General features: G+C 39.0%; 1 protein-coding gene across 2 annotated transcripts in view; it reads right to left on the bottom strand.

The window, feature by feature from the left end:
• LOC131239576 (zinc finger CCCH domain-containing protein ZFN-like) overlaps positions 1 to 26,019 on the bottom strand; it is a 60,900-nt gene extending 34,881 nt beyond the window's left edge. The window contains exons 1-3 of one of the 2 annotated variants that reach the window (XM_058237346.1): positions 25,692 to 26,019; positions 22,744 to 22,901; positions 15,089 to 15,151 (exon numbers count right to left, since the gene is read on the bottom strand). In XM_058237346.1, coding sequence (XP_058093329.1) covers positions 15,089 to 15,151; positions 22,744 to 22,901; positions 25,692 to 25,770 — 300 coding nt within the window. In that variant the 5' untranslated portion in view covers positions 25,771 to 26,019. The remainder of the gene's footprint in view (positions 1 to 15,088; positions 15,152 to 22,743; positions 22,902 to 25,691) is intronic. The other variant, XM_058237345.1, reaches the window with a different exon arrangement.
• Between the last annotated feature and the right edge of the window lie 1,780 nt (positions 26,020 to 27,799).

Below are 27,799 nucleotides of genomic sequence, written 5' to 3'. Positions count from 1 at the left end.
ACATGGTGTACTCACACGCTCACATAGCCAAATACATGTCAAGTTCATGGTGGCCCATCTTCAAATGATGGGCTGAGTGCCCGTACATCTAAGACACAACAGGAACTATGGTGTCCCTCTTGCATGCCCTCGTAGTGGTGGTCATACAATCATCCAGTTAGCACTCAATTGGAGCAAGATGTCCCAAGTGAAATTCGCAGAGACCAAATCTCACCATTAGAGGTGATCATACAACCATCCACATTACAAGAAAACAATCACAATACAATCAGGACATCAGAACCATCCACGGAAATTAGGAATCCATGTATGGCTTGGATCACGCCATGCGATAACAATAGATTAAACTGATAAAATCTTCTAGATTGGACAATCAAATGGTCAATTTAAACTGTTAGATGTCTTCAACATGTCAACATTCAGCTAGGGTTCAAGTTTTGGCGCAATCTGATCTCAAACGAATGAAACATGTTAAAGACAAGAAGAACATTCATGCTTACATCTGGTCCAGATCTGGCCAACAACTGTTAGATCCAATCCATTTATCTTATAGACCACAGTGAGGGGAGATTCCAGCTCAAATTTCAGGTCAATCCAAACCCCAATAGATGAGATACGACCCTATTAACTTTCAATTAATCATATACGTCACTATTAGATTGTCTATGCGGGTCCAGGCCTAAGATCATGTTAGTTCAGAAACAATTACACAAATTTCAGGAAATGAAAATTAAATATGATATGTGAGATTTTAGGCATAAGATCACGTTAGTTCAGAAACAATTACACAAATTTTATATCCCACATGAAAGTCCAAACATTCAATTAAGGGGGATCTATGCAGGTCCAGGCCTACACATGATAGGGCTGGATCAATAAAAATTATGAACCAAACAATACTCAAAGATAAGAAATAATCATGCACACATTCATAGTAATCAGTCCCTAATCCAAGGGATTCAGAAATTCCAATTCGGGGAACCCTAGGTTAAGAAAATGAGTATAAAATTGAAGATTTGAGTAATTTAGGATTAGGTTTAAGGATTTTGGGTGAAAGCGGAGTGAAAGAGAGGAGAGAGACGAACCAGAGAAGTACCGCATGCGTGGACAACAACAATGGCCCAAACGCACGTGCATGTGATCCCGACAGCACGTGTGTGGGGCCCACTATTCAGAAAAAGGCCACCTTGGCCCTAGTCGGCCAGGGATGGACTCCAAAACCCCCAAATCTCAGCTCGATCCGATGTACGATTTGTGCATGGTGCTCTGCCGAAGTTTCAGCCCTCCCGTAGGGCCAGATTCTGAAATTCTGATGTGGGGAGGAGAATTGTTGTAATAGATTATTGATTTGAAGTGTAGACGATGAGGTAAGGTGAGAAGAATGAATAGTAGAAGATGGGTAGTAGAGATGGCGATGGATGGGGGCGAATCGAGATAGATGTGGCTTCGCACCACAGGAGTTAACCCTTCGATGAAGGGAGGGCTTCGCACCTAATTAGGCTTCACAACTCAGAAAGTAGGAAAACGCAGAATTTTTATTAATCTTCAATGAATCAAAAAAACTACAAGGGGTGCCTATTTATAAAAAAACCTTATACCTCAAAACTCGCGCCATGTGCACAACCTATTACTTGGCAATGAAGTAAACTAAAATAAAAACCAAACAAAGAAATCTAAAGCGTTCATGATGTTCTAAATAATAACAATAAGCAAAACCTAAAATATGAAATCAATCCGACTAGTGGGCCACGATCATGAGATCCCATTGTGGGCTTTTCTTAATTATCGGGCCCACTCTTTTGAATCAAAACTTCGTTTCCTAACTAGGAGGCCCTCCCTAGACGTTGTCATCGATCCAGATCGACGGTGGGGTCCTCCTTCTGGCGTACATGCGTAGGGGGCGGCGTGCATGCGCATGTGCGCGGTGATGTCCCCATCAATTCTCCCCGACTGCGAAGATTTCGCCACTGGCAAAATAAAACTCCTGAACCGCTCCAAGATGCCAGGATCAAGTCTTTAAAGCTCCTCCTCAGTGAACCACGTGCTGTCTGAAGCTCAGCATGACTTCCATTTAACCAGGTACTTCTGAAACCCGCCGTCCAACGTTGAAACTATCTGATGGTCCAGGATATCATCTACTTCTTTTCTGGGTGTGTGAAGGTTAGGTATGGTAGGTAGAGGCTGAGAAGAAATGTCGGGAAGTGTAGGTATGGGAGGTAGAGGCTGGAAAAATGGATCAGGACGGGTAGGTATGGGAGGTAGAGGCTGGAAAAATGGGTCGGGATGGGTAGGAATGGGACGTAGAGGCTGGGAAAATGGGTCGGGAGGGGGCCATAAATCAAGGAAATGGTCTGAGGAATCAAGATGATTAGGCGAAAGGCTGGACAATGCGTCAATGGCCTCTTGAAATGCAACTAGATCCTCCACATTGAATGTGGAACTAATTCCCATGGAGGGTGGAAGATTTGCTACATACGCATTGAGACCATTTCGTTTTATAATTTTGACGGGTCCAGCGCTACACGCATGTAACTTACGAACGGCCCCTGGAGGATACCGCTCGGGCCAGATGCGGACCATCACAGAGTCTCAAATATTGAATTCTTTGAAACGTTCATGCTGGTCTGCAGAAAATTTGTAATGTTCATCACTAGTAGTGATCTTCTGCCTGATTTCTTGATGCCATGAATGAATGTGATGCGCAAGACTCTACAGGCTCTGACGGCCTATGGGACAGTGACATAGGGACAAAATCAATAGGTTTTTCAGGTTTATAACCAATAACGATTTCATACAGACTGAGACCTGTGGACCTATCGACAGAACTATTAAACGCAAACTCGGCTGTAGGTATAACGGTGTCCCATGTTCTGGTGTGCTCTATATCCCTCATAGGGGGAGACTCATCCAGTAGATCATCAGGAAAGACATCATGAAACTCATCCACTACCAGAATGGCCTTAGTAGGTAACTCCACACTAGCCTCTGGTGCACTCTCTCTAGCCACAAGACCGCACACGTTGTACCCCTCAAAATAATGGTCTTGATGTCCTTCATGGGGTGGGGGTACGGGTGCACGCCCATGATTGATTCCTTGGCCACCTCCATTCATTGGTCTATCCTCCTGGCCACCTGCCTAAGATTGGACATCTACCCCAATGGTGGGGTTTGTCCTGGCGATGGTCTTTAGTCGAGTAATGCGTACATCAAGTTGTTCAAAGCATTGGTCCATTTCCAAGCGCTTAATCAAAAACTCCAACTTCTGAGACAACTTATTGAGTGACTCTTGCAATTGTTCCATGTTTAGTGTAGGGTGCCAACCAAAATTCAGCAATATAGTTGTCAAAATATAAGATTTTAAAAAAAAAAAAAGAAAAGAAAAAAAGAAACAACCTAGTTTCTAAAAACGAAAAAGGAAAGTTTTTAAAACAAGTTAGGAAACTTTCTAAAAAAAAAAAAAAGAAAAAAACAAATTAGGAAAGTATCTTTAAAATAAAAAAATTTAAAAAAAAAAAAAAAAAAAAGCAACCTAGTTTCTAAAAACGAAAAAGGAAAGTTTTTAAGAAAAACAAATTAGGAAAGTTTCTAAAAAAACAAATTAGGAAAGTTTCTAAAGAAAAAAACAAATTAGAAAAGTTTCTTTAAAAAAAAAAAAACAACCTAGTTTCTAAAGAAAAAGAAAAAGGAAAGTTTCTAAAAAAGAAAAAGGAAAGTAAACTAGTTTCTAAAAAAGAAAAAGGAAAGGAAATTAGTTTCTAAAAACATATTAAGAAAGTTTCTAAAAAACTGAAAAGGAAAGTTTCTAAACCTAGAAATAGAAAGTTAAGTTAATTTCTAAAATAATTCAAATAAGGGGATAACAGAAAATTTCTTCTGCTTATGTCAGGGTTTATGGACCTCTAAACAGCCATATATGATGAGAATTGATGTGTAATGGACATAAACAACCAAACCCTAAACATGTAATGAATTCCCCTACAAGAACCCTAGGCTTTGATACCAAATTTGATGCAAGACATGAAAATTAAATATGATATGCGAGATTTCAGGCTTAAGATCACGTTAGTTCAGAAACAACTACACAAATTTCATATCCCACATGAAAGTCCAAACAATCAATTAAGGGGGATCTATGCGGGTCCAGGCCTACACATGATAGGGCTAGATCAATAAAAATTATGAACCAAACAATACTCAAAGATAAGAAATAATCATGCACACATGCATAGTAATCAATCCCTAATCCAAGGGATTCAGAAATTCCAATTCGGGGAACCCTAGGGTAAGAAAAGGGGCATAAAATTGGAGATTTGAGTAATTTAGGATTAGGTTTAAGGATTTTGGGTGAAAGCGGAGTGAAAGAGAGGAGAGAGACGAACCAGAGAAGTACCGCATGCGTGGACAACAACAATGGCCCAAACGCAGGTGCATGTGATCCCGGCCGCACGTGTGTGGGGCCCACTATTCAGAAAAAGGCCACCTTGGCCCTGGTCGGCCAGGGATGGACTCCAAAACCCCCAAATCTCAGCTCGATCCGATGTACGATTTGTGCGTGGTGCTCCGCCGAAGTTTCAGCCGTCCTGTAGGGCCAGATTCTGAAATTCTGATGTGGAGAGGAGAATTGTTGTAATAGATTATTGATTTGAAGTGTAGACGATGAGGTAAGGTGAGAAGAATGAATGGTAGAAGATGGGTAGTAGAGATGGCGATGGATGGGGGCGAATCGAGATAGATGTGGCTTCGCACCACGATAGTTAACCCTTCGATGAAGGGAGGGCTTCGCACCCAATTAGGCTTCACAACTCAGAGAGTAGGAAAACGCAGAATTTTTATTAATCTTCAATGAATCAAAAGAACTACAAGGGGTGCCTATTTATAAGAAAACCTTATACCCCAAAACTCGCGCCATGTGCGCAACCTATTACTTGGCAATGAAGTAAACTAAAATAAAAACCAAACAAAGAAATCTAAAGTGTTCATGATGTTCTAAATAATAACAATAAGCAAAACCTAAAATATGAAATCAATCCAACTAGTGGGCCACGATCATGAGATCCCATGGTGGGCTTTTCTTGATTGTCGGGCCCACTCTTTTGAATCAAAACTTCGTTTCCTAACTAGGAGGCCCTCCCTAGACGTTGTCATCGATCCAGATCAACGATGGGGTCCTCATTCTGGCGTACGTGCATAGGGGGCAGCGTGCGTGCGCATGTGCGCGGTGATGTCCCATCAGAAACTAATGGAAATTCCTAATTTAGAAAGATGTGAAAAACTCACATTATCAAGGCAGGGGAGAGAATCAAAACAAGGAAGCGAGAGAGGAAAGCTCTCCCTCCTCTATGCCCGTACGAACACACGCCCAGGGGTGGGTAATGCAGGGGCATTTTCACACTGGGCTCGAGTGGGGTCGCCTGTTGGATGCAGGGGCATACTTGGGATGGGTAACCCATGCGATTTGGGGGCCACGGGGGAGGTCTCATGTTCGAGACTCCTTACTAGGGGTGATTAATGCGCATTTCACACCGGGCTCGAGTGGGGTAGCCCGTGGGATGCGGGGACACACTCGGAGTGGGCGGCCCATGTGATTTGGGGCCCACGAAGGGGGTTCGGCTGAGGTCCTAACCCATGAGATATGGGGCTTGGGCTATGAGATAAAGGGATTAATTCGCCATACTCTAACAGTTCGAGCTTTTAGAGCAAGTGGTTAATTGTCCTGCATCAGTGGGCGTCCATACAGTTGCCATGTGAACTCTCCCTCATGCGTACCCTCACCAAGAAAATCCACTTTGTCCCCATCTCAAGCATCTCAACCATGTTCTCTGTTTTACGAATTGTCCATCGAGCTCCCTTGGATCCTTATCACCCGCATGATTTTAACTATCTAGATCTTGTCAATCAAAGGACCACACTCTTAAAACGTGGATCCCATTCAATCATGTACTATACTTAGGTTGTCTATTTTACAAATAGAATTATTCTCCTTCATTATCCAATTCAATCATGTATTATACTTAGGTTGTCTATTTTAGCCTTAGGAATAGAATTATTCTCCTTCGTTATCCCTTGAATCAAGGATTGTAATCACCCAAAAATATGTGTCAACGTATACAATGTATAGCATTCTGCAATTTATTTAAGAGGATGGAATCTCACAATGAGACCCACCCGGAATTGAATCAAAATTTGATTCAAGATCTCAACATTTCATATTTCTATAGAAATATCATGGTATCAAAGCCACGATGCTCTCTTTAAAGTTCGTGCGATTTTCTTTGCGATCAGAGACTTCTCATCTTCAATTTATAGACTTCATTGTCTCACCATTCCCATCAATTTTTTATTTGCTGCAATACAAGAAAGTTACAGCGTCTTCTCACAGTTCAGATAGAACGAGTCTGCGATCTTCCAAGCAATGTCAGAAGTTACTTTCAATTCATGACAACCTAAATATTCAGAACATTCAGAAGATTTTTAGCATTTTCTGCTCATCAAAGATCTGATCCATTCTTGATTGTCAATCATATAAATGGAGATGTCTGAGGTATTTTTGGTTCAATTTACTGGTAGAAATTATACCTCTTGGGCTTTTCGATTCCAAGTATACCTCGAAGGCAAGGAATTGTGGGGGCATGTCTCTGGATATGATCCATTGCCTACAGAGGATGAGAAAAAGATATCCTCCTGGCATACTTAGGATACGAAAATCAAATCCTGAATTCTTGGATCAATATATCCTCAATTCATTTTGCATCTCAAACCCTACAAAACCGCAAAGAATATGGGGGAACTTTTTAAAAAGGTATATCATTGAGGAAATTTTGCACGTCAATTCCAATTAGAATTTGACATTGGTCAATATCATCAAGGAACTTTGTCCATTCAAGAATATTATTCAAGCTTTCTTACTTTATGGGTTGAATATGATAAGATTAAATATGCTAATATATCTAACGTCGTTCTAGCTTAAATACAAGGACTTCAAGCAACTAGTCAATGGGACAAATTTTTTATGAAACTTCGTTTTGAATATGAGATTGTTTGGTCTAATCTAATGAGTAGGGTTCCATCTCCATCCTTGGATGAATGCCTGAATGAACTTCTTCATGGGGAATATCGGCAATTGACGAAAGTGCATTTGGAATAGAAAACTATATATGGTATTGTTGACGTTGCTTACGCTACACAAGGAAAACCTTCTTATCATGATATGAGTATCGTGCAATGTTACAGTTGTAAAAAAAAATTGTCATTCTGCCTCCTAGTGTCAATAGAAATTTTGTACTCACTGCAAAGGAACCGGTCATGTCATTATTGAATGTCATAAACCACCTCAGAATCGAACTACTCCAAATCAGTTTCCTTGTGCCTATACTGCAACAATTGTTGCATCTGTTCTACAACCTGCAATTTCATATGCTTCAACTATTGTCTCCTCATCTAGTACACGGCCTGGCTCGTCTGCTTCTCCAACCCCTGAAATGGTCCAACAAATGATTTTAAAGGCCTTTTCTGCACTTAGTGTCTCAAGTAAAACAAGAAAACCTCCTTCTGTTTGGTATCTTGATTTCAAAGCATCAAATCAAATGACATTCACATATGAAAATCTTTTCAATGTCAAAAAATACACTGGCAATCTCCAAGTTCAGGCTACAGATGGAGACAGACTTCCTATTACTGCAATTGGTGATGTTCCTGGCTCAGTTCCATTGACAAATGCATATCTCTCTCCTCGCTTGACCACCAATTTACTTTCTCTTGGTCAACTTGTTAACAATAACTGCAATATCTTATTTTCATTTTCGGGTTGTTCGATACAGGATCGGATGTTGGGGAATGTGATAGCGAAGGGCCTTAAATGTGGATGTCTCTTTCTTCTTTGCCTTTCTGCACTTCTTCAGCATAAACCAATAAATGATTTGTTTTGTTTTTCTATTCAAAATAATTGCCACTCGTGGCACAATAGGCTTGGACATCCGAATTCCAAAACTTTATCAATGTTGTTCAATTCGAGATTGACAAATAAATCTGATGGTGTGAAAATTTGTGTTTCTTTTCATTACAATACTAGTAAGTTTGGGAAAAGTAAGACCCTTTCATTTCCCACATCCACTATGTTAAGTTCAAAATGTTTTCATTTAATACATAGTGATGTATGGGGAATTGCTCGTCATCTCTCATGCCCATTACAAGTATTTTGTGACCTTTATTGATAATTTTAGTCATTTCACTTGGGTTTAATTCTTGCATTCGAAGTCTGAAGTTTTTCATGCGTTTAAAATGTTTTTAGCCTATGTCGAAAATCAGTTTTCTACCTGCATTAAAATTCTCCGTTGGGGGGGGGGGGGATATGTTTCAGCAGAATTTCAAACATTTTTGCAACAAAAGGGGATAATCTCTCAATGAACATGTCTGTATACCCCTGATGCAGGACAATTAGCCACTTGCTCTAAAAGCTCGAACTGATAGAGAGTGGCGAATCAATCCCTTTATCTCATAGCCCAGGCCCCACATCCCATGGGTTAGGACCTCGGCCGAACCCTCCTCGTGGGACCCACTTCACATGGGTTCCGCTTCACACGGATAGGCCCCACCTCACACGAGCCACCCACCCCAAGTGTGCCCCTGCATCCCATAGGCAACCCCACTCGAGCCCGGTATGAAAATGCCCCTGCATTAATCACCCCCTGTGAGGAGTCTCGAACACGAGGAGCTCCCGCTCTAATACCACTTTGATGCAAGACAATTAACCACTTGCTCTAAAAGCTCGAATTGATAGAGTGGCGAATCAATCCCTTTATCTCATATAGTCATAGCCTAGGCCCCACATCCCATGGGTTAAGACCTCGGCCGAACCCTCCTCGTGGGCCCCACTTCACATGGGTTCCGCTTCACGCAAGCCACCCACTTCACATAGATGGGACCCGCCTCACACGAGCCACCCACCCCAAGTGTGCCCCTGCATCCCACAAGCAACCCCACTCGAGCCCGATGTGAAAATGCCCCTGCATTAACCCCTCAACAAAATGGTGTCACTGAAAAAAAAAAAAAAAGACATTTTCGTTCCTCCCCGTTTTTTGTCCAAGTCACTTACAATTGTTGTTCATCTTATAAATCGGTTACCCTCCTCCATCAACAATCAAACCTTGCATTTCTTCCTGTACAACACACCCCCATTGTATGATAATCTTCGTACTTTTAGTTGTCTATTTTGTTCATTTACCTTCTTCTAAATGCACCAAACTCACTGCTCAGTCTTCCAAATGTGCATTCCTCCTCCATCAACAATCAAACCCCGCATTTCCGCCTGTACAACACCCCCATCAGATGATCATCTTCATACTTTTGGTTGTATCTGTTTTGTTCATTTATGTTCTTCTGAACGCACCAAACTCACTGCTCAGTCTTTCAAATGTGCATTCCTTGGATATGCACCCCACCGAAAAAGGATTCATTTGCTATGATACTCAAATTCGTTGTATCTGGATTTCTAGAAATGTTGTTTCTTTTTTAGAATTAGTATTTTTTTTTCAACTACATCTTGAGCCTCCTGATTATGTGTCTATTGTCTCCTTGCCTAGTGTTTCCAATGAAATAACATTTACCCGGTTTAACCCTAATTTTGGGTATCAAAGGCGGAGGAAAGACACAACTACAGGATAAATCCCTCAAGATCCCTTGTCTGCATCTGAAGCAAGTCAACCACCCTCTTTGTGTCACTCCTTGCGACTATCTAAGCCTCCTGAACGATATGGTTTTACCCATACTACCTTGACGGCTACACTATCTTCTACTTCTATTCCCCACTCCTACTCCCAGGCTGTGAAGCATGAATGTTGGAGACAAGCAATGCAAGATGAATTGCAGGCTCTTGAAAAGAATCATACCTGGGCTATTGTACAAGGTCCCACACCTATCTAACCAATTGGATGCAAGTGAGTTTATTCTATTAAACTCAAACCTGATGGATCTTTGGACCGCTATATAGCTCATCTTGTGGCTTTAGGAAATCGACAGGAATACAGGATTGACCACGAAGAAACATTTGCACCAATGGAAAAAGTGAATACCGTTCGTATTATTCTCACCATTACCGCATCACAATCCTAGCCATTATACCAGATGGATGTCAAAAATGCTTTTCTTCATGGTGACCTTAAGGAGGATCTCTATATGCACTTACCCCAAGGAGTACACTTTAGTTCTCGCCATATTGTGTCGACTACAGCGTTCCCTTCATGATCTCAAACAAGCTCCACGTGCTTGGTTTGAGAAATTCAAAAGCTCTCTTCGTGACATTGGTTTTACTCAGAGTACTTATGATGCATCAATGTTCCTTCATCAAACTTCCATTGGCTTTGTTACTTTCCTTGTCTACGTTAATGATATTCTCATCACTGGTACTGATTCCAACAAGATAAAGCGCCTTCAAACTTCCCTCAATGCATCATTTCATATGAATTATTTGGGTCTGCTGACTTACTTCCTTGGATTGGAGGTTCATCAATCTTCTAGAGGATTGTTTCTCAATCAACACAAATATACTGAAGATCTCCTTGAACTTGCTAATCTTCAGCATTATACTCCAGTTGACACGCCTCTTGAATTAAATGTCAAGTTGAGCAAAGATGACGGTGATCTTCTCCCTGATCCTACCTTGTATCGACAACTTGTTGGAAGTTTAATTTATTTAACTATCACAAGACCTAATATATCTTATGTTGTCAACTTGTTGAGTCAATTTATGAGTGCTCCTCGGCATCTTCACTTAGCAGCGGTCAAACGCCTCATTCGATACCTTCTTGGCACAGCCCAAAGGGGTTTATACTTTCCCACAGCTAATGATCTTACCCTACATCATGCATACTCTGATGCTGATTGGGCTAGTTGCCTCAACACGGGCCGATCAACCACTAGTTGATGCATGTACCTCGGCAAGGCATTAATCTCCTGGAAATGTAAGTAGGATTGGGTATCAAAATCCTCTACAGAAGCAGAGTATCGAGCAATGTCCTCTGCTTGTTCTAAAATCCTTTGGCTCTGTGGACTTCTGGTTGATCTAGGCTTTGCTCAACCTCATCCTACACCTCTGCATGTAGATAATATCAGTGTCGTAAAAATTGTAGATAATCAAGTGTTTCATGAGTTTACAAAACACATCGAAGTTGATTGTCACTTCATTCGTGATGAATATGAGTGTCGGGTCATCAGCCTTCCTCGTGTCTCCAGCAACTTTCAAATCGAAGATATCTTCACGAAAGGACTACCTCGACCACGCCATCAGTTCCTCATGTCCAAATTGATGTTGTTTGATTCTCCTTCATTATATATTAAATTACGGATTGTAATCACCCAAAATTATGGGTCAACATATACCATGTATAGCATTCTGTAATCAATTTAAGATGATGGAATCTCACAATGAGACCCACCAGGAATTGAATCAAAATTTGATTTCAAGATCTCAACATTTCATATTTCTGTACAAATGTCAGATCTACACATTATATTACAATCCCAGCTAATTTGAACCATCTAAGATACTACACAATGAATCTAAAAAGGAATAAAAATACTGCAACCACTAGATCACCGTAGACACTCATATACATCAATTGATCTTAACCGTACATGCATGTAATTTTTCAGTTAAACCAATTAATCACAACCATAAAATTGATTCAAAACCATCATTCAACATGCCACATCAATCATACCCATTCAAAGGAATAAGTAGAACAACCCTCATGTGCCTTAATTGATCAATGGTTAAATTAACCTTTAGCAAAAAGTCAACTTGAATCAATCGGATCTCCCAACCAACATGTCCGTTTGCACTCAAATTCGAAACGAACATTCCTTGTTGAGGTTTGCACCATCCGATCGGTCAGAGCACAAAACAAGCACACACATCAAAACGATAAAAAATTTAAGTTGAGTAATATCTAATAACAGGACCGCTCTTTTACCACTTTTGTTAGCATTTTAAAAATGCAGTGGAAAATGTTTAAAAAAAAACTCCCAAAGGTTCAGATTAATTATTAAACCTTATGGATCACCGTTTAAATATTGTCGAATTTCTAAAATTAGCCAAAACATAAATTTACCACCATAGTCGAATATCATTGAATTGTCGAAGTCATACCTTCAAAGTAGAAGGTTATCTCCCAAGTCTATCTCACATGAGGAGAGGAAGAAAGCTTACGAGCAAAACCATGGAGTGAGGCTAGGACCACGCATAAAGAGATGCATGCACTATAAGGGGGGGTTTAGGCATCCAAGGCTTTCTCATGTTGTCCTCACCCTTTGGAATAGGATCTCATTTATAAGGAGGAATAAAGGTTTCAAGGAGCAACACTAGTATGGTGCTCCACCACCCTATGGACTGGTAATACCCCACTATATCTAGAGTTTGTGAATCATGCCTAACCATGTACCCAAATTGACTCCATCCATTCCATTGAACATGGTCATCCATCCTCAATCCAAATCTCATGCAAAGCAAGTGATGGACCATAAGAACTCAACCATCAAAATTACCATTAAATGTGATAAAAAGATTATAATGATTAAAACAAGAGATAAACAGTTGAAAAGTCATGTAAAACCATTTGAAACCTTTGAGGGTATCAGATTAGTTAGAAACCACTTGATAAATGATCCAATCTACCAAATCTTAGCCATAAAAGTGTCCCTAGGAAACCAATGGACACCTTGTGGGATCATATAGACCCCAACCATATCCTAATGCATGAACCCAATAACAGCCATGTATAAGCCACCGCAATTGACTTCATGAAGTAGGCCAAAGTGCATTACATCAGGAACTTGACCTCCACATACATGTTGATCATAGTCCGGGCATGATGGATCCCTTGGCCCACAGACTTTAATTGATACTCCAATACAAGTGTGTAATAGGTTCAATACCCTCTTATTACCATGGCACACTTACACTATGTAGGGTAGGGCATGGGGACACCGACTTGTCATCGAACCCGATGGTGGATGCCTTCCATCCCAATTCGTCATCAATTCCCTCACACGGGATGACCATGTAAGAATGTTAACAACCACGGGTTTACCCTACAACCTACTAGGTGGTCATGGAACAACAAGGTACTGAGATTCATGGAGCACAACTCTCTCTTGACCAATAGTTGTTGTATCCAAACTCAAGTTCTTAAGGACAACCAGAGGAATCGCTCTCCTTTTAACCCATATACATCAGTGTTTTGAATAGCGCCCATAGCGTAGCGTAGCAACGATGCTACGTAGTGTTAGCAAATAGCATAAATCCACTGTAGCGTACGTTACAGGGGTCGTAGCGGATCTAGTGTACGCTACGCCTTTTTTTAATAAATGGTAATTATATTTTTTGTTTTTTAAAAGGTAATTATATTTTGTATTTTGTAATTAACTCTAAACATGTGAGATTTTAATTACTTTTTGCACTTGTGACCTGTGGTTTTAATTAGACATGATCAATTATTTACTTAAAAAGTTGTTGATGTGATAATAATTTGATTTGGTTAATGTATGTGAATTGGCTTTTGGTAAATAATGATTTAATAACTTGTTTGAAGATGCTTATATTAGAAAAAAAAAAAATGAATCATCTTTTAGGCATTTTTATATTTTTTTTGGTTTTTTCTTACTATTTATCATATTTTTCTATTTTTAAATTAGAAAATAGAAGAATCGTGTAGCTTACACCACACAGTACACTACTTGCATCATATGCTACAAAGGGTTGAATGCTAATCAACACACTACCACTATTTAAAACACTGATATCCATGTACGATTCAAGATATACCGACATGCTAATTATGGCATTAATGACGTGTCCATGCAGGTCCTATGGTCATCATGATCTACGGTCAAGATCATCAAATCAATAGTTAAGATTAACACATCGGCTTTGCAGGATACATAACACCAACGAAAGGACTCTGTGGCAATTATAATTCTTAGTTATTATCTGGTTAATTTGGAAGGAAAGAAATAAAAGAACATTTTGTAATAAATCTTCCAGTGTTAACTTTTTTATGAATGGATTGTTTAATTAGAAACGAAATAAGAAAAAAAAAAAAAAAAAGGGAAAACAGTAGGCCACACAGCACAACAGCATGAGCAAACACAAAAAATAAGCCTGTCTTGGACAGCATGCATAACCCCCTATCCCATAAAAAGAAATAGATAACTCCCTGGTTGTACCACCAACTTTTTCCAGTGTCAATTAGGCGATAAATAGAGTAAATAAAACCAATGTACTGGGCAAAGGAGTTTTTATAAGTTTAGAGTGGGACTTCCTAGCCAATTGATAAAATGTTAGTCATCTATGATCAATTTTAAACTTTTCCTTCTTTGGAAGAAAATCATGTGCCAATAAAAAAATTCTAGTCTAAATCTTTACTCCACCACCCTCTACAGGAGCTTCATAGTGTGAGTCATAAGGTTGACTCCCTAATACTTGGTGCTACTTCATGAATCTCAAAACGGAAGCTTATCTTTCACTCATCTTGCATTAATGTTGTTTGCAAAATTTTATTGGAAGGACCAGTTCACCAAACTCGTCCAATTTAACCCAATTTCCTCCCCATGCAAATAGCAAAGCCTCTCCTGTCTCTAGCCTTGCTAAGGGCTACCTTTTACTCCCCTTACCCGAATTCTACAATAAGATGCAAGCCCTTAGGACCCCCAGGATGCAAGCCCACTCCTACCCCCATCCCTAAGCCCAAATTTCCGTTCAGCGACATTGAAAGTAGTCTCTCCATCTTTACCTAACCACACCATCTTTAACCAAGACCCTCTTATCCTCGCCCCCTGACCCATCTAATGATGGGTTTCAACAATGCATGCCAAAACATTAGCAACCAGAAACATCAAAATTCCAACACACTCATTACCAATTCCTAGTTTGTTGACAAGCTAACCACCAAAAAGTTATACAAAATATTAAAGGTTTAGCACGCATAAAATATCAATTGTTACAAAGGTTAATGGCACTTCAAATACAAATAGAAACTAAGCAAGCAAGAAAGGGCATATTCTCATTTGAGCACGAAATAGAGGACTACGTGCATACCTGGCACTCAGGTTGCCCTATTCTTTCAGGGTACCCTCCCTTAATCCTTGCAGCAGCAACAGCCTGACATTTAAGAAGATCTAATCTAATCATCAATTTCAAAAGGAAATAGCTCTATGAAAGAAAATGTAAGTGCATCCATAACAAAACGTTTGATTTGGAGACCTAGTGGCAGCTATCATTACCATAAACAAAAAAAAGCAAGCAAGGGGACAAACATGGAAGATAGTAAATAGCTTCCTATCAGTATAATGAATTGTAAGTTTGTAACTCTGATGCCCTTGACTATTTGATTGCCATTGTATTGTGCTGAGGCTATTCAACTTAACCAGCTCTCTCCGAAGAATGAAAAGCAATAAAATAAGGCTTATTCAAAAGCCAGAAGATGTAACCAAAAAAAAAAGATTTGTACTTTGGAAACAAAGTCAAAAACAAGAAGGTTGCATGAGTATGTGATCGATATTGGACTTAATGACAAAGAAATAAGATTAAAAACCTACACATTATTCAGTGGTTGGAAAATCGGTATCGCATTGGCGGATACACCTGTATCGTTTCAATATCGATACAAACCAATTCTCGATACAGGTCCATATCGGGCCGATGCGAAAAAAAAAAAAAAACAACCCGTATTGACCCATATCAACCGATACAAGCCATATCATTACTGATACCTTGAACCCATATAGGTTTGACCGCTATGGGCTTTAAAAGACCCAACCAACCCCATTTTTCATATTTTTCCCTCTCTTTACTCCTTTTGAATTTATTTCTTCTGGAGATTGTTTTAGGGACATTTCCGGCCAGATCTACCACAAAGTTGAGGATCAAAACAAGATCCTTTGAGTAGAATCAAAGGATTGAAGCCCCGGCACCTGATTTGGGGAAAATAAAAAAAGTTTGAAAAAAAAAAAAAACTACTCCTTTGTTTATTATTACTGGAATCAACTCGAAACTACATTGTAAACCCAAACCGATCAAATCAAATTCTTGATTTGGGGACTTTTGTATTTTTATTTTTGTCTATTTACACTGGAATTTTCAAGAATTTTCAGTTTTTTTTTCAACTTTTTTCAAACAAAAGCTGTAATGATGCATGAGGGGCCTTTTCCGACTAGATATGAGGATCAAAATAGGACTTCTTTAATGGAATCGAAGGGTTGAAGGCCCGGTAACATATTTGGGTAAAATCCAAAAAAATATGTAAAAAACCTTTTTATTATTAGTACTAGAATCAAGTGGAAACAACATTATAAACATAAATCAATCAAATCATGCTTGATTTAATCTCGATTTGGGGATTTTTTTTAATTTCGTTTTATTTTTACTATTTATGCTTATTACTGGAATCAAGTGGAACTATGGAAACAACATTATAAACATAAATCAATCAAATCATGCTTGATTTGATCTCGATTTGGGGATTTTTTTTGTTTTGTTTTGTTTTTTCTATTTACGCTAGAATTTTCTGTAATTATCATAAAGATTTTTTTTCTTTTTTTAAATAAAAGCTGTAATGATGCATGATCGATCCTTTAATGCTATAGATCTACAGTCGTGATCATGTTTGTTATTTTTATTTTTGGCCTATTGGTGAAATGAATTATAACTTTCACCTCCTTTTTCTTTTTTTATTAATTTTTGTAATTTTTTGTTTTTTGTTTATTTTATTATAGTTGGATGCTATAATTTTATTTGTCTTAAAGTTTTTTATTGAATGTTAGTTGTTGTGCGTGATCATGTGTTTCTTTAATTAGTTTACAAAGTCTGTCACACTAACAAATTTTCTCTTTATTTTGGTATTTTTGTATAGTGGACTGTTGATTGCAGAGCTGTGTTTATTGGATAACATGGGTTGAGTTGTGGACCTTGCTGTGGGCACTTGCTCAAAGGCATTTACTCTACTGGAGATTTGGGTTGGGCAATTTGGGTTGGACAGTTATCTATTGGAGATTTGGGTTTGCTACTTGGGCTTGGCAGCTAGTAGTTGACAACTTGACGTCGGAAAAATGGCCGATGGTGAAAATGAAGATATACGGTAGTAGCATGGGGTAAGGATATGAGGGAGCATGCAGCAATTAATGTATAAGTATTGAAATAGGAGCGTGAGCGGGGTCATAACTCGATTAAAACAACATTTGACCTACCAAAAGGGTCAAGTTTCTGGATGTCCAATCGTCCCTAAAGAAGTAAGGGAGCATACGAAACAAAATTTAGAAGAAATTAAAAGAAAAAGGGCGATAAGGGATAAAGAGAAAAAGGCCACTTGATGCGTGTCGAGGAGAGGTGCATGGTGTTCTTGGTAAGGGCGTTGATGAGGACAATCAAGAGAAGACTCAGAGAGATTACAATGGCAATGAGGGAAAGTATACAAACTACTCATGAGATGAGTAGCAACGTCAGATGTTTGAGATTACTGGTTCGGTTCATAACTTGGGGGAGAGTAGTGGGGCTAAGGAGAATGATAGTGGCAATGGAGGATTATTTAAGAGTTTACGAAGTGCCTTTAGCATGCTACAATAAGAGCCACAACCCTCTCAGGCCTAATATTCATAATGTCAATAAGGATGAGAGGGGGGAGTAACAGGCACTTCCTAGTTATGAGACGGTATTAAAAAGAGCCACAACCCTCTTGGCCCTAATATTTATCCGCTACTTTCTCTGCTGACCTTTGGTGGAGGTGAAGCGTGCTTCACTTGGCAGGTATTTCCCGGGTGATGCCTTCCACCCTCAACAATCTGTTTTGCGAGTGGCATGCGGAGCAGGGTGGTTCACTAGGCAAAAGGAAATGGCGTGCTATTTTGATGGTTGTTCTTTGGGGGGTGTGGGCCAAGAGGAATAATAAGGTATTCAAAAACCAGAGTGCCTCGTTGGCGTTAGTGTTCTCTAAGATTTTAATCCTTTTTCACGATTGGGCTCCATAGTCTTGTGGGAGGTTTTTTTGTAGTTTGTAGTGTGTGGGTTGGCCTTTGTAATTTTTTCTTTATTTTCTTTTTTTGTAGTTTCTCTTCGAGCCTTCGTTGCCCCTCTTAATAAATTCTTATCTTAAAATTTTTTAATTTAAAATTATTTTTTTAAAAAAAAAAAAAAAAGCAAGCAAAAGAAATTAAAGCAATTGTGGTCAAAGCATGTTATATATAAAATTGGGAAAGCGGCAGCAAAGTTATTTTACATGATAGCATCCCTCCACATATGAACTCGAATTGCCTGTGCCCCCGGCCACAGGAAGGTCCGGTGGTAAGAAGCTATGTGGGGCCCACAGAGATGCCCATGACAAATCCGGTCCATCCATAAGTTTCTCAAGATCAAAATAGGACAGGTCCAAAAATCAGGCAGATCAAAAACTTAGATGGGCCACACCACGGGAAACAGCGGGGATTGAATGCCCACCTTTTGGAAACTCTGTGGAGCCCACAGAAGTGTTCTATTAAGACGATATTTGTGCCTACAATTTATCTAAGTGGTAATAACCCTATGAATGGTTTGGATGGCATATAAACACCATGGTATCTTTTTTTTTAAAAAAAAGCATCATGGTTGGCACCAAGAAGGATTCAGTGGTAGACATTTTTGTTCTCACTGTTTCGTGTGGTGTGACCCACCTAAGTTTTGGATCTACCTGATTTTTTGGATTCCTGCACTATTTTAATCTTGAGAAACTAATTGACGGAGTGGATTTGTCATGGGCATCTCAGTGGGCCCCATAACGAGTTAGACCACAAAAACCCCCCATGGTTGGGAAGCACGGGCAGTTTGCATCCTCCACATGTTGTTGATTCGCCATATTTTCAGGTGTTTGTGGATGCAAAAACAGATAGAGGACCTATAGGATTCAAGCGCGCAGTTCTTATGACATTGACATAAAGCATTCGCATGAGGCCTACAATGAACTGTGCGATTGTGTACAATCATTTAGAAGGATATAGGCAATTAGAGGATATACAATCATGTGCGATGGTTGGACTAGCCCAACCTGATTAAGCATAATAAATTTCATGGTCGATTCCCACCGAGGTATAATGTTCATTAGAGCCATTAATGCATCTGATGAAGTGAAGACTAATATATATATATATATATATATATATATATATATATATATATAGACACACACACACATACATATAGCCTGATGGATAGAATGGTGGATGAAGTTAGAGAGAGTAATGTGGTGCAGATGTCATTGATAAAGAGGCATTATATAAGGTAGCAAGAAAGTTGCTTATAAAGAAGAGGCCCCATCTGTTTTGGTCACCTCGTACAACCCACTGAATTAATCTCATCCTTTAGGATATTGGGAAGAAGAAGAGTGTATTTGAAGTTGGTTTGAGAAGGCAAGATTAATTACAAAGTACATTTACAATCACAATTAGATAATTGCCTTCAAAAGGAAGTCCGCGTTAGGCGAGAGTTGTTGAGGCTAGGGGCAACCAAATTCTCCACAAATGCTATAGCCATGGAGAGTTTATATAATCATAGAGGGGCACTTAGGGAGACAATTGCATCTTAGCAATGGTTAAGCTCTAAGTATGAAAAGAAGATAGGTAGCACGCCTGTGGAAATGAGTGCAAATTATAAGTGACAACTAGTAAGTACGGGAAGAAAGTCCTAGAGATTATGAAAGCAGTAAAACATTTGATTAAGGTCCTTCGACTTGTGGAAAGTGATGATATGCAAACAATATGCTTTTTTTATGAGGCTATGGATAGAGTTAATGTGTCTATTCGACATGATTTTAAACAATACAAGGATTACTAGAAGTTGATAGATAAGTGTTGGAATAAACAGCTTCACCATAATCTCCACATAACAGATTAAAAAAGTTATTATTTAGTTATTCCTTAGTTCATACTTACAATTATTACTCATGAGTTATTTTTCTTAGACATATAATGTTAAATATTGATATGTTCTCTCCTTTAATGATTGTAGCTACTTCTTAAACCCTCTACTCCAATACGCATATGAAGAGGATAATAAAAATCACTATCGGTTTAAAAAATATTTTTTAACAGGTTGGAGCCAGACATTAATCAACAAGTTGATGCCATTAATCAAATTATCCACTATTAAAAATTAGGTTTTCTATTTTCAAATGCATCACATATGTTGACTTGTAGTACTTATTACTTGATCTTTCACAAGTAGAGACGCATGCACTAACAATGGATAGCTTTGAAGATCCACTTACATGAGCTACTATACAGAGAACCAATCTAGATATAACGAATAGTATGTAAGATTTATGATAAGCTCGGTGTAAAATTTCGAACAAACATGAATGCGTTACCAATTTAATAAACTAAGATATTCATTTGCCATCTATATGGCTCAATGGTGGATCAATTATTAAGAAAGTGTACCTAATCTACAAAATATTGCAATCAAAATTTTGAGTCTGACAACATCATCCACCGGTTGTGAGAGAAATTGGAGCATTTTCTCTTACATCCATACAAAGCAACAGAATCAATTAAAGTAAATAAAGAGGAGAGAAATGTATTTATTCACTAAATGTGATGCTGCAATTAATAAATATGAAAAAATTAAGAAAGCGGACTGATAACCATAGTATTGTCCAATAAATTTGGGCTATATTCTTGCTTAAAGTTACCCTCTCCTCCCATGGCTTGAACAAAGGAAGAAAAAGAAAAAGACGCAGCTGAAAGTGATGATCTTGAATTCCCGAATTTGGAAACAGCTCAGCCTCCGAGTTGTCTAAAACCGATTATTGAAGATGTTGACAAAGCACATACTCGCAGTAGCAGTACGACTAAGACTGATAGGGGTAGCAGCAGTAGCAATGAAAGTGATGGTCCTGGTGGAGATGGTGATGATCGTGGCATTAGTAATTGTGGACATGTACTTGCTGGTTGTGCCAATGAAACTAAGACAGTAGTGCCTAGCACCAATCCTTATCCACACAACACTACAACCGACGCAAGCCACTCCAGTTGACATCACGGTAAGAACGTAGCCACCGGTGATGGAGATGAGTCTGAGGCTCCTAGTCCGACTCAGCAATTTATCGTGATGATGAGAATGATAGTGGTCAAATGACACATGCATATTATGATCATGATGACAACTAACAGGACAACATGGAGCCTACGCGTATGCCTACCTAATACCTATCAAATCCTACAGCCTCCACGCCAATAGCCATACACTCGATAAGGGGATTATTTGCAGCAACACTACACAACCACCAATTAGTCATGAGACATATTAATGCAGGGGCATTTTCACACCGGGCTTGAGTAGAGTAGCCTGTGGGTTGCGGGGACACAATAGAGGTGGGTGGCCCGCGTGAAGTGAAACCCATGTAAAGTGGGGCCCACGAGGCGATTCAGCCGAGGTCCTAACCCATGGGATGTGGGGCCAATGCTATGACATAAAGGGATTGATTCGCCACTCTCTATCAGTTCAAGCTTTTAGAGCAAGTGGCTAGTTGTCCTGCATCAAATTGGTATCAGAGCGGGAGGTCTCGTATTCAAGACTCTTCCCCGGGGGTGATTAATGCGGGGGCATTTTCACACCGGGCTCGAGTGAGGTAGCCTGTGGGATGCGAGGACACACTCGAGGTGGGTGCCCATGTGAAGCAGAACCCATGTGAAGTGGGGCCCACGAGGGGGTTCGGCCGAGGTCCTAACCCATGCAATGTGGGGCCTAGGCTATGAGATAAAAGGATTGATTCGCCACTCTCTATCAATTTGAGCTTTTCAAGCAAGTGGCTAGTTGTCCTACATCGAATTAGTATCAAAATGGGAGGTCTCGTGTTCGAGACTCCTCACCAAGGTTAATTAATGTAGGGGCATTTTCACACCGAGCTCGAGTGGGTTCGCCTGTGGGATGCAGGGACACACTCGGGGTGGGTGGCCGGTGTTAAGTGGGGCCCACGAGGGGGTTCGGCCAAGGTCCTAACCCATGCAATGTAATATGGCCACATATTCGACTACCCTCCTCAATATTGTCAGTATGGATATGAACGATATAGCAATGTAGATGATGATGACGATGTTGAGCAGGTTTGACAATACTTATGGTATTGACAAGGTAAAACACTTGGACTTAATCTTCAACATATTTACTAAAGATATCAATTATATATTTATATGTTTTACAACGGTGCCATACGCATACTTGTATGTATTTTACACTTTTACTATTATGATTTGAATCATTTGATAGTCCAATAGTTCATAGATGATCACATTACCAATACATGATATCGATATCAACAATTTATATATTTTAAATAATAATAAAAACCACAGCTTACAATAGCTCTTCCCAACTTGCAACATTCTTACCAAAGAATGGTCCGATACAACATTGAACACACGGTCAAAACATAGAACCAAAAAAAAAAAAGGATTTTTGGACATCTCATTTTTTTCATTTTTTTCACTAAAATAATTTTTGTCCATTGTAGGCCGATATAGGCCGGAGGCCGATATACGACACCGTATCATATCATTTGTTGATTGGACCGATATGCTCACCGATACCGATATTCAAAACCATGACACTATTGTTGAAGTGTCGGAGGGCAACATACAAACACAAAATTCAGCTTCACAAATACAAATATCTGAGTTCATCTAGTTACTAAATATAAAAAAAAGCTAGTCGAAAGAGAGTTTAGAGTTTACCAGCTTCCTATTGGGAGGGTGATTAAATCGACACGTCATCCCAAATCTACAAAGCCCAGTCCTGAGGTAATAAGCACAGTCTTGCTCTCCAGGCCGCTCAGGATAGGATCCAGATTCCATTGTTTCACTCGATCTCAAGTTCATTGGCCACATTGTATCTGTGATAAAATCAGCAAGTAATTACTGAGATATATTTCATATTTAAAAGATTTTGAATGTCAGAAATAACCATCCAATATCCATACAACTTTCAACTTGGTAAACAACCAAATAACACTCTTCTAGGAAAATGCATTGACAAATGACCATGGATGAGGAAATTCTAGGGAAATTACAAAAGAGAAAAACTCATTTCAAAACAAAACTTAAGTTATAATGATCGGAAATTGCACTATATGGAAATTCACCACATTTGAAGATTGAAAAAAGGTAGGAAGATTTCAGGTATGGACGAAATGAAGGGAAAAAAATAATGTAATGAACAGGAAGAGACTCCATAGTCCCAACCAACCCCTATCAAAGGAAAAAACAAGAGGGGAAAAAAAAAAAAGACTTGTACCGCGCACAATGTCCATGCACAAATGCATAAATCACTCATCGGAAAATGCATATGTCCAAGATTTCAGTGAGTGTTACAACATTAATTGTCTATACAAAAGCTATAAATATAACCAATGGAAATTTTAGGAGAGAGCATCCACAATGCATCAATGTAAATTCAAACTACTTTGGAAGAAGAATTAACATTTACAAGCCCTGTAACTCTAAACTGTTATCTCTTTTTTCATCAACCTGCTTTTCTTTTAAATTGCCCCAACAAGGATCCATTATTGAAACAATAATTTGCATGACAATGATGGCTGCCATGCCAGTATCACAGAAAAGCCACAATTTATAAAAAATTAAAAATTAAAAAAAAAAAAAATCACCAATTACATAATGGAGTTGCTGAATGAAGAAAGCCCAATTCTGAAATAATACCAATCAATGCAGGGAATAGTCTCGCCCCAAAAGGTGGCAGGGACACCCTGTCGTCATAAAAATAAAATAAAATAAAATAAAATAAAAGTGCCTTTTACAAACATTCAGCAAAAAACTACAAAACTCAAAAAGGTATGGACGAAATGAAGAAAAAAAAAAAAAAAAAAGAATGTAATGAACAACAAGAGGTTTCATGGTCCCAACCAACCCCTTTCAAAGAAAAAACAGGAACCAAAAAAAAAAAGACTTGTCCCACACACAATGTCCACGCACAAATGCATAAATCACTTGTTGGAAAATGCATATATTCCAAGATTTCAGTGAGCATTACAACATCAATTGTCAGTGGCTATAAATATAACCAATGGAAAATTTAAGAAATAGCATCCACAATGCATCAATGTAAATTTAAAATACTCCAGAACAAGAATTAACATTAAAAAGCACGTGTAACTCTAAACTTCATCTCTTTTTTCACCAACCTGTTTTTCTTTTGAATTGCCCCGACAAGGGTCCAATATTGAAACAATAGTTCACATGACAATGATGGCTGCCATGCCAGTATTACAGAAAAGCCACAATTTAAAAAATCGCCAATTACATAATGGAGTTGCTGAAGGAACCCCGATTCTGAAATATTACCAACCAATGGCGCCTTTTACAAACTTTCAGCAAATAACTACAAAACTAAAAAGAGTAAGTGCCACAGAAACAGCAAAAGATACAGCAAGATCCCAATTTTTTAAAGAGGCTATCTATTCAGTGCCCCTGCAGCACTGACACTAATGCTCATGGAAAGCTTCCACAAAAACTGGACATGCGGTACTACTAGTCCACAACTAGTCATGATGTGGGCTGTCCATTGGGTGCATACCAGCACTGATCAGCTGCAGTAGAAGAATATCACTGATTAGAAGATCTTAGCTGCCCAATCAGAGAGACCACAAATGGGCAGCTAAAACGAATATGAGCAATGAACAGTAAAGGTCTGACAATTGGATGGGTGTAACCTTACAAACAGTGTGATTTGCAGATAGCAGTTGGCCCACCCAGTGAACAAAGCATGGATTTTTATTTTCTGGATGGGTCAATCAAATTTCATTAACAGAAAACAAAAGCTACAAAAAACAACTAAAACCAAAAGAAAATTACATTCAACTGCAAGCCTCACAACAGACAAAAAATAATAATGACGGAAACAAATGGAGTTAGAAGATCAACAACAGCTACTACCATCTGCTGTCTTCAACAACAAGGCATATGAACAGAGCATAGGTTGTTGTACTAAATGTTATTGTTCAGTGCAGGGACCAGATATCGACAGGTGGTATAATGGTCGATGATCTGGACCATTCATTGGGTGGATCCTGCTGCAGATTGACCAAGGTAGAAACTCCCCATCAGATAATCTTAAGGATCAGTGACCCACATCTGGACCACAGGAAGGAACATTGAACTGCAAAGGGTCCACCAGAATAGACAGGTAGAACCCAATCCACACGATGTACTGGCATTGGTCCATCAACAGTGGGGCCCACCTTGTGAACAGTTCAGATCACTGGACCATAGTGCCACATGTCCAATTCGAGTGCAATGTATCAGGTAAGGAAATCAGTTAGCCACTATCAGGACAGATTTCCACTCAATTTAAAAATTAAAAAGGAAAATCAAATTTCTACAATTAAAACAAACAATAGCTTCTAGAAAACCCACCTCAATTTATTTATTTTTTAATTCCAATTTATAAAATTTTGGAAAAAAATAACCAAAAACTGGACTAATTCTTTCTTATTAAAAAATAAAAGAAACGAGAAAGGCATAAAAATCAAAACGCCCAATTCACATCAATTCCACGCAATTCACATTCTTCCGTACAAACACCCCCAAATCCAAAATGCAAATTCCACACCAAAATCCTCGAAGAATCACAAAAATTCAGAGAACAAAAAAGAGCCGGAAACACTAACCTTCATCCAATGGCGGAGAGAGCGACGACCCTTCGTTCACACCAGCCCTAGAAATCTGAATTCCGCCTTCGTAATCCATCTGGAAACCACCATCACCAAACCCTAACCAAAATTCCCATCCCCCGCGCCTCCGTCTGGCGATTTACTCGGCGATCCTTTGCGAGCGCGCCGGATTTCGATCCGCACGAGAGAGAAGACAAGGGGAAGATAGCGAGATTTCTCCTCTCCACAAACGAGGAGGAGAGGAATAAAAACTAGCCAGTCGTTTTTTCGCTTTTTTCACCCCTCCCTCTCCCTCTTCGTTAGGGAAAAAACCAGAAACCGCTTTTCGAAAAAAAAAAAACCGGCGGTTTTATTTTTTACGGAAATGACAGAAAAGGGCCTTGTGTTACAGTACCGGACCAAAAGAGGAAATACTTTGGTAACTCTCTCGGAGGACCCGCGGTGGGCTGACTCGCGCTGCGACCTACCTGGGTCACTTGGCGGTGGGACCCCGGACTCACCAAAGACGGTGCGGCCCTTCCGTGGGCCCACCTTGTTGCATGTATTATGTATCCACGCCGTCCATTCGTTTTTCTCCAAAAGTGAAACGGATTCAATTACCTGAGGACCATACCATAGGAAATAGTAGTGGTCAGTCATTAATAGATTAAAAAAGTTTTGAATCCGGCTTTCTTTTTTTTAAAAAATATTTACTCAAAGGATGGCAAATAAACACTAAGAAAACATTAGGGCCTGTTTGGCTCAGCCGATTAAGAGGGAACAAGAGGGATGAGATGTTAAAATCTTAAAATATATCAAACGAGCCAAACAAACCTGATAAACTTGTCTCCGGATACAGCAAACCTATAGATCTTAAACCAATCCACTGGCATCACCATCGTTACCTTAAAATTGATCCCATCTCTCCTAATCTAATTCAATTGTGCATATGGTGCGTTTGGTTGGACAGATTGAAAGGGATTAAAAGGTAAAATCCCAAGATATGCCGAGCATCCTAAATAAACACGGTGAACTTGTCCCAAGATATAGCAATTTCATGGATCTTAAACCAAACCACTGACACAACCATCATTATCTTAAGATCCATCCCATACCTTCTAACCATGAGATCCGTCCGGCCAAACAAGCCTTTAAGGTGCCAAAAGAAGCTTCTAATGGTAGAGCGTTCAATCACCACTATTTTATATGGTATGGTCGACTTAATAATAATGTTTGCTTTCATTTTTAAAATAATATATTAAAATAATATGGAAAGAATATAAAATACGTGCATCAAGTGGTCCTATGGTAAAGGCTGCACTATCTCATGTGAGGTCAAGATCACCTGATTTGTTTTGAGTTACTTTGCGCAACTAAGATGAAGGTGGAAGGATCTTTCACATGGGATTTGATTCGCCGGTAAGAGGCCAATCATGTCTGAAAGTGCGGTATTAGATGGGCCTATTTTTTTTCACTGCAGCCTGCTTTTCAATCAAATTCCACTGACACAACCTATATAAGCATATTTAAAATCACAATCATCCAAAGTTAATGAAACGTGCACCTTTATTGACAGGGTATTTTTAGATAGACAATAGAGAATTAACCAAAAGAACAACATTTTAATATTCTAATGGGCCATATTATTTGAATTTCAAGGTTATAGGTGTAATTTTTTAGGTGGATTACTTGAGTGGCAAGCAATCTTGAATTTTCAAATCAACAATTTAAATAAGGTGATGTACATGATGGACGGCATGGATTATATGCATATTGAATCACTTCTCCTTTTTAGTGAAAGTAATCATGGCAGTACCCTCTTAGAAATTGCCTATGCACTATCACATCAAGCCAAGCTAAACTCTCCTAATGATGGTTCTCATCCATATAAATTACAGTTAATTAATTACCTAATAATTACTATGGGATCAAGGGTCATTTATTAGACAGTTAAAATGAAAAATATCCAATGATCCTATTTTTAGGAATTACTGTCCAATTGTCAGAGGCAATGATTGTTTATCCAATAAGATTTTGGAAGTGCAATTTAATGATTGTCAGTTTCATGATATACTGCTTGCATATCAAGTGTCACATAGCTCCCCACAGAAAATGGACGTGGCTAT

This window comes from Magnolia sinica, chromosome 3 (genome assembly GCF_029962835.1).
Source record: "Magnolia sinica isolate HGM2019 chromosome 3, MsV1, whole genome shotgun sequence".
NCBI lineage: Eukaryota > Viridiplantae > Streptophyta > Magnoliopsida > Magnoliales > Magnoliaceae > Magnolia > Magnolia sinica.
This window is presented reverse-complemented; position numbering and strand designations above follow the sequence as displayed.